The sequence below is a fragment of the Hemitrygon akajei genome, chromosome 11, assembly GCF_048418815.1.
Source record: "Hemitrygon akajei chromosome 11, sHemAka1.3, whole genome shotgun sequence".
Lineage (NCBI taxonomy): Eukaryota > Metazoa > Chordata > Chondrichthyes > Myliobatiformes > Dasyatidae > Hemitrygon > Hemitrygon akajei.
The window spans coordinates 42,286,211-42,301,081 of record NC_133134.1 but is presented as its reverse complement, the minus strand read 5'-3'; the positions used below and the strand labels follow the sequence as shown (position 1 = coordinate 42,301,081).

Here is a 14,871-nt window from a genome sequence, read left to right as displayed (position 1 = left end):
AAAAAAGAAACCACACTGAAAGTTATTGACCCTGGAAGGAAGAGTACAAAAATGTAACATTTGAGCTGGCTCCACCATTGCTGTAATGCAGTAACCTGCCATCCAACCTTTGTGAAATCATGGCAGTTGGCATCTGGCTCATGAGTAACAATTCCCCTCCTCCCTTGAAACACGTTGTCGAGCAGATGCCGCATTACCAGATGCACTGAAACATTTATCAGAATACTGTGTAATATCTAGAACCATCTATTTAAGCCGATTGGGGAATCAACAGAACTCCAAAAGACTAGAAAATCTGCTGGTCCGACACCACCAAATCCCAAGAGCTTTACCATCCAAACCCTTCATTAAAATAGATGTCTTGACAAAAAAACTTAAGCTCTTTAGAGCATCAATTCCTGAGAATTTCATCAATGGTAACCACAGGACGTTGACTGGATGGCGTGGGGAAGGGGAATGAAGCAATGGTAATACCATTGACTGTCTACTGTGATTAAGATGATGCTCGCCTGCAGTGTAAAAGTTACTTGCCACATTTCATCACGTGTCCAAATGTTACCCTGGCTTGGTTCTGTGGGCACTGGCTGAGAAACTGTAAATGAATTTCAAAACGATGCAATCTGCAACAAACAACTCTAACTTTGACCTAATGAAGAAAAAGCTGAAGACAGTTAGGCAGAGGACACAATTCTGAAGAACTCCTGCAGCAAAATCATGGGGCCGTGACCTTGAGCAACTGCAACCATCCTCCTTTATATAAAGTATAACTCTAACTGCTGTGGGTCTTGCCGATTGATACCCAGTGACTTCACTTTCACCTGGGTGTCCTGATTCAGACTCTGATGGAAAGGGCCACCATTCAAGATTCACCTCTAGAATTTATCTCTATAGACTCTTGTTGGACCAAAGCAGTGGAGTTCTGAGCTGATTAGTTCTGAAAAACCCAAACCAGACATCAAACTAAGGCGATCATAATAGTTTTCTTCATTTTAAAAATGATTGCGAGTGGATGGCAATCATCGTGATTCAGGAAATTTATAGGAAATTGTGTAAGATTTTGCAGTAAAGGCGTTTGTTGAAATATCCAAGCATTGCAATTCAATATCTAACTATAGCAAGCACTTTCTCCTTCTCATGAGGCAGTTACCTGGAAAATCTCCAAGCAGCCCAACTTTCCGAACTTCAGACTCATTGTGCGAGGCTATCCAGACTTGAACTACGGTTTCATTCACTCCACTTCGAAGAGCTCGAAGGTTAAATCCAAGCAAGTCGATCAGATTCTGGGCACTCAGACCCTGAGATAAAAACACAAGTCATGAATGAACATTACATGTAATAATTTATTGCATCAAATTTGACATCAAACAAACCAACTGCAGGATGGAATGAGTTGATAAGGGATCAGAATCATTGCAAAATTTGTTTGGAGTTTCATTTATTACTGACGATTAAGTTTTTTTCTACATTGCAAGATCTTCAGAGGAAATTGCACTGTCACTGATGTTGATCACCATAATCGACGGTCTTCATATCTTATCCCTGGAGACTGATTATTATGATAACTACATAACTACAGACTTCTGAAACTGAAGGGAAAAAAGCATTGCTGAATAAATTCAAAACATGTTGAAGTATGCATTAAATCAGGCAGTATATAAGGAGCAAGAAACCTGGTTAACAATCATGTTTTTATTTCAGATTTTCAGAACCTGCAGTTTTTTTAAATTTCCAGTGACAAGAGGATCTTCCTCTGTGGTTACCTGGATATCACACTTCTAACTTCTGCCTTTAAAGAAGGCTGTCCCTTTCTTCAGTCAGCATGGGAAAAGGGATGTCAAATAAAGTGATTGAAAGCAATGCATTAGTAAAGCAATCAGAGGTTTGCAATCAATAATTTGTACCTTCGCTTCTTCCGGATTCAAATTCTTGAAAGTTGCAAAGTCCATGTTAACTCGATTATTTGCAAGAAACCTCAAGTTAAAAGTTGAGGCACCACCTGCAGAAAGAAGAGACACTTTAGAAATAAGTGCTGCAGTGCGACAGATTATACAGGATTCACTACGTTGGAGTAATTTTCAGCAAGTTTTGTGGGCTGCTCCAGGACTTCCATTTGGTTCTCTACTCTGTTGTCCTCTGATTTCCCACTGGGGGGAAATGCATTATACAGCTTTAAAGGCTTTATACGGACCCTTTCAGAATCTCAAAGATATTCAAGAACTCAGCTAATTGCTGCAGGATTCTCTGGTCAAGTGCTTGAGTGCCACTCATATTTTCAGTTGGGCAAATGCATTAGCAACCTCTGCAGTCACCAACGTTAAAAACAAACTCATCAACAGAGGGAGCTGGATTGTGTCCCTGCAGCGACAACATACTAACTCCAGGACATTCAGACCAGGGAACATTCTGAGTTCCTTCAGAACATCAGTTCAAGGATTCCAACAAGTATACATTGACATCAGAGTTGGCGACCAGACTGAGTGAAAGGGAACTCTCATGTTACTCACCCAGATACACCTTTATCAGCTGATAGTATGCGATTGGGTTTTGTTGCTGAGCATTCAGTTCAAGGACGGCCTGATTGTAAAGAATGTTCTTAAGGGGCTGAGAACACGCAGTGAAATCCAGAGCGCCTGCATCCCTGTGGGAATAAGGGTACAATGTCAGACTTGGCTTGCACTTCAACAAATGCATCTGTGCAGCTGTGGACACATGTCTGCAGTTTACAGCACAAAGAAATGCCCTTTCTTTGATACAATCTGCATGAATGAAATGCTCAAACTGCAACAGCCAGTTGAATTGGTATATTTTCTCAAAATATCAGAGTCACGGTACCAATACTGTTATGGTAAAGCACCTCAAGGTTAATTGGAAGGAAGGTACTGTACTTGCCACCACTATGATGCCTTACAGAATTGAATTGTCTGTTCACTCACTGCATAGGCTCATGTTCTAAGAAATTTGTTTGGATTTGAACTTGAGGTAAAATATGACACAAGTGTAAAAAAATAAACATTGATCTGTGAGGTATCATCTGTTTCACATTGGAAAAGATCAACATTCCATTGTGGAACTGCCTTTATGAACATTCTGATGCATCAGTGTGAGGCTGCCATATTAGAAAAGTATCTGCTGAGATATCAGAGTTGCTGCCTAAGCAAAACAACAGTGTAAACTGCAGTAATGCAATATATATATAATAATTAAAATAATTCTTATATCTCATTGGTTTGCAGAAAATGGATTAAAATTTCACATGAAATGTTTTGATATTTGGAATGGAAAATCTTTGCATCACACAAGCCTCATCTACTAGGCCTTGCTAGACCAGACCCACTGCTCAAAATCACCACCAAAACATCTTGCTTATCCACTGATGTTCATCACCTGTCAATTTACCAACTGAAACTTCTTTCCATTCTGTTCAGCATCTCAAGGTATGGCTGGCATGATCTGGCTCAATTTCTATGTGCTCATTAAGCAATGTCATAGACTTAGCATCCCTTCCTCAGATGTCTACAAGACATGAAAGCCCAAAAGCAACCATTCTACCATTCTCAAACACCTACTTGGATCAATTCATGACAAACACTGCAAACCTTATTCACTGAAGCTCCTGTCTATTCTTGAGGCACACAGTAGCCTACAGTGGCTTGTTATGTTTCACCACCACCGTTTCGCTCTTCCTAAAATAACATCCTTGTGTCCTTCCTAAGAATATTGGAGCCATGAATCCACAGGGAGCAGGCCTTATGGAATTCCAACTCATTTCACCATTTCAGGCATCAACGAAATTCTAAACTGAGTTTGACACTTACGTCAGGTTTGAAATCTTCATCAGCTGTTCTTCATCCAAAGTGCACAAGTTGTTTCCACCAATAGCTTTCAAAGAAACTACATTAAGACTACCATCTAACTGCAGGTATCTTCCAATGATGGCTTTAACCTGTTGAATAAATTTGGAGAACACAGAAGAAATTATTAACTGTTCCCCAAAGTACGCTTTGCTTAAACATGTCCTGAAATATTAATTAAATCACTTTCCATTGATGGAATTGTTACTAGTTAGAAATGTCCCTTAATAGAGAAGACAGAGTGGGAAGAAAACTAACTTTGCGGCCTAAATCTCACAATTTCAAACAGCAAAGTTTAATGAACACAATATTTGGAAGTAATTCTATCTGCAGTTCTATTCATGCATTTGTGGCAAAAAGTGAATTCACTGCAGAATATTATTAGCATTCCAGAGATTAAATTCCTGACTCTGTTCCTAACTAAATCACATTATTAATGTCGACAGCAAAGGTTATGGCAGATAATGCACGAGGCTCGAGCATTATGGATAAAAGAGCATGTTGTTGTAGACCAAAGAGAGGAAATGAGCAGAGTCAGTAGCTTGAAGGAGGTTGTTAGACCTGGTGAGAACATCTGGTGGGTGGTTGAATGGATCAGACAACATTTGAGTTGGACAGAGAAAGTTTCAGGACAAAGGGGAAGAGTGTCAGTCAATGAGATCAGAGGCTCGTGATCTGTCACACTGAAAGTTTGTGCCCAATTTGTATAGGGTTTGATGGATTATGGGATCAAGGGGAGGTACTTGTTGGTTTGTTTGAGATGGGAATGCAATCAGAAGGTTATGACGAGGATGTTTGATCAGCAAGGTGATCAGGATTTGGAGAGGAGGATTCAGAAAGCTACCAATATCTTGTGTTAAAATCTCCTGATTTCATTACCATTGTGTTTTCCAGCTTGTGTGCCAGTATTGCAGAAATAGTTTCCACTCGAGTGATATTCCAACTGCGGACTTCTGTTGCATTAAATACAGTGGAGATGTTACCCAGCAGTTGAATCTGGCTTTCTGGAAGGCCATTGGGATAAATCTGTTTCAGGAAACGATAAAATGTTAGCTCTGATTTTTGATGGAAAGACTTGCCTCCAGAACATGTCTCTCCTTTTAAAATAATTAGATACAATTGATTTCCATTGCTCCTCATCGCACTTTGAAATAACTCATGTGTTTTATTTCATAGATTGGAAAAGATACCCAGCCTGGGCAGGTTTCATCTCATTCCCTGTTGACACCATTAAGGAGTGATGATGGCAGAACCCTGGAAGCGAGCTCATTTTGCATTGATAGAGACGAGGACTTTGACCCTGAACATTAAACTGAGGTAATTTCTACCTGTTGACATTTTGGTCAAAAAACACATTAGATCTCTGCGACGAAGAAAATGAAGAAGTTCTTTGGAACCTGGAAATTTGTATTCCTATAGGATATTATTGACACAAACAAAGTGGTTACTCATTTTCTTTTCATTTGTGACTTGGTACGCCACATTATATTAACCACTGAGTGATGTTCTTATGCAATGAATGGCAAATAATAAACAAAATGCTCTTCATCTGGTTTCACACGGAGCTAACGTACCTGCAGGAGTTTATTTTTCAGAACTTTCAGCTGAGTTGGGTCAAAGGCAAGAGATCCCATTTGGAGAACACCATCTCTCAGCACAGCGTCACTCAAGCAAAGGTCCAACTGGGCAGCATCATAGACTGCAGGTATGAAGTCATCGATGTCTTCTGGTGCTATTACTCCCTCTGTGCAGACTGAAAATGCAAGCTTCTGTTAGTTGAATAAGAGGTAGGAGTGACAGATTAATGCTGCTGGCTAAGATTTTCTCAAATGGAATAGAGAAGATTTAAAAGGACTGGTGGCACTTTTGATCAAATTAGTACTTATAGCTGTGGGAAAAGATGAGTTATAGAAAATGATCATCAAAACAAACTATATAGGTAGAAATGAAGAATGGAAAACTGTCAGTCACACTGCTGAAAGTACCGAACAACTGCAATCTGTTGATTAAGCTGTCTGAAAACATTCGCACTCTGGGATGATTTTTATGTGGGAGTTGAAGTTTAGTGGAAGCCTTGTCAAACAAACTGACTGTATAATTCTAATGTTAGCCTGCAAAGACTCAGAAGACACTGGGGTGTGCTACAATCTTAAAATATAAGAGCTTAGAGAATGCTGCCTGACTATCTCCACAGGCACTCCCTCCATCACCGACACAGCATGGCCCCATAGTGCACCCTTCACAACAGAATAAAGAAACATGCCATGGCTATTTTGTCAGCACCACTCACCTTCAAACACCGTGGAGAATGAAGGCAGCAAGTGTGGGAATATTGCCCTATGCAAACGCCCGTATTAGACACAAACAGGCTAACTTGAAAATAAGTTTTTTCAGCATTTTAGATCCAAATTCTGGAACTCCCTAATTAATATTATCCCTACCTTGGACAGCACTTGCTCAAGAAATTGACCTGGAAACAGGCTTTCAAGGTCAAGTACAAATGGGCATAATTATGATAGCCTTTGAACAAAGATAGCAGCCAGGACGTGAATTAGAAATTTGCATGATTTACAAAGGCAATTTAGAGAACAGCTGAGAGTCAACTGCATTGTTATGGTTCTGGAGAGAAATGAGAGCCAGAATGGTAAGTAATGAGAATCAGAAACGGGCATATTATCACTGATATCATGAGTGCTGGTAAGTGTTTTTTCTCATTTTGTCAACAAACTAAACTTCAATTTGAACACACCATACTAGAATCTGAACTTAGACCTCAGAATGATCAATCTTTATTTCTAGATTTTTAGTCCAGTAACACATTTATTACACAACTCCACCGACAACATTGACTAAACATTCACTTGTATTATTTACATACCACTAGTATTGTTTGAGCTTCCTTGTAGTTTGAGCTGAGCAATAAATATCAGCACCTCTCCAGGTGATCTGAATCTTTTTATTTTCTTGAGAAATCTTGGCAGAGCTTGTTTAAGGGTCGGCTGCATGGGGTAAAGAGGAAAAGATTAAGAATGGCACCAAACGAGTTTCCAATGATACGTACATTTTGAAATGCCAGGTACAGCAACAGCAAGAAAACACACTTCATTAATGAAAACAGTTGGCGTGTGATTATCAATCCCTCCCATCAACAAGCCAACGCCAATGTAAACGTCAAGTGATAAACATGTTGGAGCAAAAGGTTGTAATCACAGGACAAAACTATTAAAAATGTCTCACCACATCAACTTGGAAATGTATCATTTCGGGGTTCACTAAATCATAATTATCCAGGAAACAATGCACAGCAAGAGGACGTGGTCATAACAGCACTGATTGTTGGCTTGAATAGGAGAGTTGAGCCTGAGACAGAGGGTACCGGGACCAGACTAAAGATGAGGAATTGGGGCTGTGGTTGAGAATGAGATGGGTGAGACATGGGGTTTTGGTACTGTAGTGGTTAAGCTGGGGACAGGAATGGCAAGGCCTGTGTAGCTAAAGGAAAGAAAGCAAGAAATGGAATCTACCCGTTACCTGCAGAGGAGATTCAAAGAGTGCACTAACTACCAAATCACTCTATGTTTTTGGTGCTCTATGTCGATGAATCATGCTAGTTTGAGAGTTTAGCACTAAACAAATTCTTATTAACCATGTCAGTGCTGTACAAGCATAAATAGAATTTTCAATCACATACTATACAAGAACACTGTGTTACGTAATGCAGTATTTCACAAAAACTAACAGACATGCAGAATATAATATCTTGATCAAGTAGTAACTTAACTCATTGGAGATGTAGATTTTTAGGCATTCTAAGGAAAGTTAACTCTTAAATGACCTCAATTTAATGTAGGAATTCAGAAACAAAGATGATTCTCTCACAAATTGAGCCACTCAATTGATTGCTTAAGCAAGTAAACTATACCCTGTTTATTTGACTCCATGTTGCGGTCAATGCCAAAGGAAGATTTCCAAGCTCTTGTATTGTAGATGATGACCATGATGAAGGTAAACTAGAGACAAAGAAATTGGTCTCTGAGTTAAAGAAGCATTGTAAGAAATCATAGCATGAAAATCCAAGCCTTTACAGCCCGATTCAACAGGAACCCCATCTTCATCCAAAGGTCCACCCACAAGATACATACATTAATCTGTGCGTCTTTAATTTCCAAGTTAAACAAAACAGAAGACATATCAAAATTATTTTTCCATTGTTATTTTATGGAATCATAGCAAATAAAGATTTTCCCTGAAAACTATGAAGCTTTATAATACAAACTATAATGATAACTGATTTACTAGTCACGGGAAATATGCTTGTAAAGAAATCCACAATAAAAGCCATCTTTTGGTAGGACGATCCACATGAAGGAATGGTTCAGGCTAGCAGATACTGATCCAGGCTCCTAGTCAGGTGGTTACTTAAAGTCACTTCCCTCTACAGGGTCTTACATAGATTCTGCTTCATAGATAGTTACACATTCTGCTTAGAAGAAATAATAAAGAATAAATGCAGAAAATTTGGTGTGATCTGTGTTGAAATATGTGAAGGTTTCACACTCACCCATATCTGCTCTTTCCACTTCTCAGGAGGATTTCAATTGCCTCTTTCTGATCATCTCTAAAGGAGACACAATTCTTTAAGGCATCCAGAACCGAAAGATCAGATGCCCTGATAACAGATCCATCAATGTCACAGACCAATCCATCCAGTATTGTCAAGTCTTCCTTGGTCAGGTTCCTGTTCATAATTCCCTGAGTATGCATCAAAAGAGCAGCATTAATTCTGAAGGATATCAGTGAACACAATAGAACCTCAGTAAGTCTGTTTCATTCTTAAGAGCACTCTCATCACATGAAGTAACAAAACCACAATCAAAGATATGGAGGATCTTAATACCTACCAAACACATTCTAGCATCATTCAGAATATTTCGCTCTCTCGCTGATACTTTTCTTAAGATGTTGACATTTGATTTCCCAACTAGTTTGTAGAAATCCCGGCAATTGTATGAAGCCCTGAAGTATTGATAACTATAACATGAAAAAATATGCTTATGAATATGAAGAGTCATTTGCAATTTATCGAACCTTAATGTATATATCCTTCAGCTCCCAACACCATCCCCATTTGATTGCTGAACTATCCTCAATTCATTGTAAAACAATGGGCAATGTACTCTCCCTGAAGATCTGATTCAGGTCACTTTGGAAACCTCAGTGGAAACGGATGTAGCACTTCCTGGTAGATTAACTTTTCTCTGGCAGATGAAGATCAAGAGATGTCATTCCCTGTGGAACGCTCTTTTTGGAGCATTGCAAGGAAGACTGGACCACAATAATCTGACCAATGATCATTGCTGGTCTCTCCTGTTGCTAGCAGATATCAACAGTGCAACAGTAGACCACAGCCTCGCAATGCTATCTACAATTACTTTTTGTCCCTTTTGGTTCACAAACAACATCTCTCCCTGGGCTACTCTCAGTACTGGCTAACCCATCAACTAATGTCATCCCAATTTCTCACATCACCCTCGGGAACTGAGGGTTCAGGAGTAAGCAATGAGCATTCTGACTGAAAAAAAAACGTGGGTTGTAGGCCTATGAAAGCTCCAATTAAACACACTGGAAGTTACAGCAGAGTTGGAAAAAAAAACATCAGTATCAATAAAGTAACTGAGGAAATTATCAAAGAATATAACATACTTGAACAGCAGAACATCCCCAGGCAAGGCATCCAAGGGCACTTTCATACTTTCAGAAGCGAGTCTGCCAGAAATGCACTCAAGCTGGAAAGACAGACCACAATGTCACATTGGGACCAGAAGCACTGATTTCTCAGTTATCTTCCTTACTATAGTGTTTTGCTGCAGTAGGTGATGACATGGGAGCTTCCTTTGATACTGACAAGTGGGACATACCACAATTTGACAATCTTCAAGAATCCCATACATCTGAAAACTTAGCATCATTACTGTCTACCTTTAAAATTCATTCAGAGATCAGTTCACAACTTACATTGAAATTTATTTCCAAAATAAACACCCCCTCTTTTTATTCAATCCATCAGTGACAATCTATTGCCTTGCATCTACACTTGTGTTTTTGAGAATAATTTTACCTGACTTTCATCAAGCATAATCCCTTTAACCTTCATTGCTTGAACAAGCTTCAAAAATGTTTGAAAATCCAGGGCTTTTGTTGCTCCACAACTGAAACCTCGCAGGACAGCCACTGAAAATCTGGAAAGGTATGGCATTATTAATTTCTAAATGTTCCTAATTTCCTGACTTTCAAATCTCTTATCATAACCTCTACATCACAGGTTTCTCAGCATATAGCCCATGAGTGACTGAAAAGCACTTTGCTTATTTCATTTATTTAACCCTCTTCAATGAGCCCACCATTGTCATGAAACATACTGGAGATTAGAAATAAAAATGTAAAGAAATCCGGGTGTTATGACATTAGTCATACTCTGTGCACTAAATATTTCACCTATGAACACAACTCTGTAAAAATCAATGAGAGCCCTCTATTCACACCAGTTTAATTATTGAGGCAAGTTGAACATAACACATCACTTGAATAAATATGCCTGCTTTAGAAACTACATATAAGGTTACACTAAACTCAACTACATCAACAAATTAAATACAAAAAGATAATAGGCAAAATAAAGGCAGAAATTAAAAGAGAATTGCTTACATCTCAAAATTGTTGTTGTATCTGACCAGCCTTTCAAAGAACACAGCGGACTGTGGAATAAAAGCATTTTAATTATTGATTAACACAATAGGGTCGTAGTCTGTTTATACATGAATACAACATAAATGGGATAACATTCCCGACATCTTTAAATTAATGCACAATTCCCAACTGCAGCTGATTTTCCTTCCAGCCATTGTCTCTGCTTGCAAGCAACAGGATCATTTACCTGACTGGGAGTCCACTCTTTATTGTTAACATCACTGAGGCTTAGGTTGGAATTTAACAGGACAGGTGGAACCTCTGCGGCAAGAACTGATGGAACTGCCTTCACTGTTGTCACTGGATTCTCCACATTCCTCAGCACCTGATTTAGAATGAAACAGAAGGTTATTTACTGGACGATGAAAGCAAGTTTTGAAGTAACATTGGGGAAATATAGATGGCACATTCCTCTATCACTGAAATCTCACATCACTCACCTGCAGAACACAGATCTGCCGTATGGGTTGTGGTGCTCTGCCGATATTCTCGACAAATCTCTCATTTGAGATAACACTGATGAATATCTGAGGATTTATGCGTCGGAACACGCCACTGGGAATTCCAGACACCAGGCTTCCCAGACCCAGCAGACGACTTGTGTCATTGACCTAGATGTAAATTAAAATACAAATCGCAAAGCTTTCAAAACACAATCAATAGTAAATTTGCAAATTGTGCTGTATAACAATCTCATTATATTCCCATTCCAGATGGAACCAAATAGTTCGTTAGAAGTAGTTGAAAATACTTGCTGTTGCTCTAGTTAAAGAATTTTTCAGTGCTGAACATGAATGGAACTTACATAACAGGAAAATTACAGACATAGTAGAAGCAATATCCTGGGAATCTCTAAAGACCTCAAATAGACAACCCTGACAGCTTTTCACAGACAATATACCAATATCTCTACGATGGACATACAATTCCTTTTTAACTATTTATTCAGTTCACCACGAGAAACTTAAATGCAGATATGACAATGACTTTCTGGAATACATTTGGATCACAGAATCATTCAACTATCCTGGGCCACACATTCTGTGACGCATCCAAATTCACCCACCTCACTCCACCTCTCCCCCATCACAAACTTCATCCTCCACCCGGACAATGACTCTCCCTGCTGACCTAACTCCTACGGCAACTACAAAAAGTGTATCCCCAGGCTTGGCAACTTATACACTCAGGCTGTTATTTTGCTGGACATTTCCCCCTTCATTCTCTTTTCCCCACCTTCAGTCGCAAACATTAAGTGAAGGAAATTGTAGAGCTGAGGGGAACTAACTGCAATGGGAGTAAATTCAAAAAACTCAGTATAGGCACAATGGGATTCATAACTTTAGCATTAAATTTACACAAAGCTCTTTGAAATAGTTTGTCTAATATAGGTATTAAAACTAATTCACATTAAATGCTCATGCTAATATACTATAGTCTTCAATTTTCTCGATGTCTTGGTACCACCAGAGTCATTGCTTCTTACCTTGAAGCCACTCGTTAGTAACTTGCTCACTATTGAACTAGACTGGCCAATGTTCCAGCCTCTGACGTTGCCCAGACTTGGCAGGGCTTGCTGCAGAGTGTTCCCATCAATATTATCAACCTGTGACAATGACAGTCCAACAGCAGTTTGCCCCAAGGTGTTCAAAGTGCTGACTGAAAAGTTGTCGATTTTACCCACTAGAACAACTGCCAACTGAAAAAGACGCAAAGGAAAATTATTACTTTTATCCATCCAAGAAAACACTTCACATGAACTGAAGGTGTTCCACCATTAATTTATTATTACCTTCAATTGCTCATCTGTTGGCTCTTCAGGAGATACTGGACCATCGGTAGACGTGTTGGATGTTAGGTTAAGTCCGCAGACTTTGTTTATTCTTCCGATTAAAGACAATGTTTGCTGTGCAGTCAATTTCTGAAGCAGATTAGTTTTGGTAATGAAGCACAGAAGAGAGTTTGGCAGACTGTAAAAGAACATCAGTCAGTGTTAGCATGGCCATATCTCTCAGTGCTCTAGAAATTTGCATCCCACAGCTATAGCAAGGCTTGTTACAAATATCATCATTAAAGATTTCAATTGATTTGCAAATGTAATATTTATTCGGACATTTGAAGTGGCACAGAACCAAATTTGATGCAAATTTCATGCGCAATGTGTCAACTGCCAATTCAGAGAATATTTCAAATAACTTCAATATCCATACAGACCTGGTAAGTCAGGTCACAGCAAGATCCTTTCTAAGAATCTAACGTATGCCTCTGCAATTCCAGTCTGTCACCTCAGTCAACATTCACTATTCTATAAATTTTCTTACTGAAGCAAAAGTTTCTACTGAATCAAATGATTCTAAAGTATTGGCTCCCAATCATATTTCACCACAAGCATTTTCCAGTTATATATCAAATATATCCAAATGCTACTCCCAATATATTACTTCACGGTAACTAACAGACTATCAATTCAACTGTACTAATACAAGTGTTCAATCAAATTCTATAAAGCTATAACCATAACTATAAAGCTATAACTCTTCCAGGTTGAAGAAGAGGGCGGGGAACATCATAAAGGACTCCTCCCATCCTGCGCACGGACTGTTTGATCTGCTTCCGTCTGGTAGGCGCTTCAGATCCCTCCAGACTAAGACTAATAGGCACTGGAGAAGTTTTTTCCCTACTGCAGTCACTTTGCTGAACAGTTAACTGCCGGATAACTGTCGGCTAACTATTACTTGGATTGCACTACCTGTATGTATAATCTATATTTTCATTTATATTTATCATTATTATTGTTATGAGCAGAGAGACAACATCTGCCGGAAGTAAATTCCTTGTATGTGCATAGGTACTTGGCAATTAAAGTCTGATTCTGATTCTGATTCTAATCATACTTTATTGCAACACTTTATCTACAACTCACATCTTTGTTTTTATATTCTAGTCCTCTCCCTCTCAAATTTCAGTGTGAATTCTATCACATTATGATCACTAAGAGTTCCTTTACCTCAAGCTCCCTAATCAAACCTTATTCATAACACAATTCAGAATTGCCTTCCTCCTAGTGGGCTGAACCACAAGCTGCTCTAAAAAACCATCTCATTGGCATTCTACAAATTTCCTCTCTTGGGATCCAGCAAAAACTTGGTTCTATGCTTTCCAATCCTATGTCACCGTTTTTTAAGGATATTATTTCATTTCTTTTTACTAAAAGCGCCACCCACCCTCTCTGCCTACCTGCCTGTCCTTTCAATACGAAGAATATCCTTGGATGTTCAGCTCCCAAATCTGACCTTCTTTCAGCCATGATTCTCTGAGGCCCTCAATATCACACCACCCAATCTCTAACTGCGCCACCAGGTCATCTACCTTATTCTGTTTACTGTGTGCATTCAAATATAACACCTTTATCACCCTTTTCGATTTTCCCCCATGTTACACTTCAACTCATCCCAATGACTGCAATTTTGCTCTGTCATCTGCCTGTGCTTCATCACATCCTCAGTATGCACTGCATCAACTCATGAACCAACTGTCCCATCCTCAGACCATCGCTCCGGTTCCCGTCCTCCTGCCAACTTAGTTTAAACCCTCCCCATTACCCTGATATATACACAGGATGGAGAAATACTAGTTACTAACGTTGCAAGAAAGAAAAGGAAAGTAACACAGCATCAGACCCCAAAACAAGTCAGCAGCTCTGCAAGCAGATGGATAGAGAGGATTAGAGACTGATAAGGATTGGGTGCAGAAGAAAGGATAGAAAAAGCACTTGATAAAGGGAATACACAAGAAGAAGCATCTTGTCCGTAAGTCACGCAAATATGCAGGAAGACCCTATTGACTTGAGGAACAAGCCCAAGTGAGAGAAAAGACACAGGGACATCAGTCTGTATTCATATGAACATGTGCCCATGAACACCGCTGAAAAAGAAGAAATTAAAAAGCAAAGAAGGGTAAAAATGGCTACCCATTTCTGGCTCTAATGGGAACATTACTGATTAACTTAGTTGGTGCAGGATGCAAGCTTAGTACTAGCGTAATGCTACTACAACGCCAGTGACCTAGATGCAATTCCCATTCCACTGCTGTCTGAAAGGACTTTGTATGTTCTCCACATGTCCACGTGTGTTTCCACCAGGAATCTTGGTTTCCTTCCATATTACAAAGACACAAGGATTAGTAGGTTAAGTGGTCACGTGGGTGTAATTGGACAGCACTGGCGCATTGGAACAGACGGGCATATAACCACTCTGAATCTCTAAAATTACAT

The 14,871-nt window shown here is 39.3% G+C and overlaps 1 protein-coding gene across 1 annotated transcript in view; it reads right to left on the bottom strand.

The window, feature by feature from the left end:
- The window catches only part of LOC140736333 (uncharacterized), a 457,303-nt gene that overhangs the window by 178,106 nt on the left and 264,326 nt on the right, over positions 1-14,871 (bottom strand). Inside the window, exons 105-121 of the mRNA XM_073062333.1 lie at positions 12,391-12,568; positions 12,085-12,297; positions 11,039-11,209; positions 10,786-10,923; positions 10,557-10,606; positions 9,970-10,090; positions 9,555-9,637; positions 8,753-8,882; positions 8,413-8,603; positions 7,774-7,861; positions 6,730-6,850; positions 5,426-5,604; positions 4,731-4,877; positions 3,816-3,943; positions 2,505-2,638; positions 1,902-1,996; positions 1,148-1,295 (exon numbers count right to left, since the gene is read on the bottom strand). Of these exons, the coding sequence (XP_072918434.1) occupies positions 1,148-1,295; positions 1,902-1,996; positions 2,505-2,638; positions 3,816-3,943; positions 4,731-4,877; positions 5,426-5,604; positions 6,730-6,850; positions 7,774-7,861; positions 8,413-8,603; positions 8,753-8,882; positions 9,555-9,637; positions 9,970-10,090; positions 10,557-10,606; positions 10,786-10,923; positions 11,039-11,209; positions 12,085-12,297; positions 12,391-12,568 (2,315 nt within the window). The remainder of the gene's footprint in view (positions 1-1,147; positions 1,296-1,901; positions 1,997-2,504; positions 2,639-3,815; positions 3,944-4,730; positions 4,878-5,425; positions 5,605-6,729; positions 6,851-7,773; positions 7,862-8,412; positions 8,604-8,752; positions 8,883-9,554; positions 9,638-9,969; positions 10,091-10,556; positions 10,607-10,785; positions 10,924-11,038; positions 11,210-12,084; positions 12,298-12,390; positions 12,569-14,871) is intronic.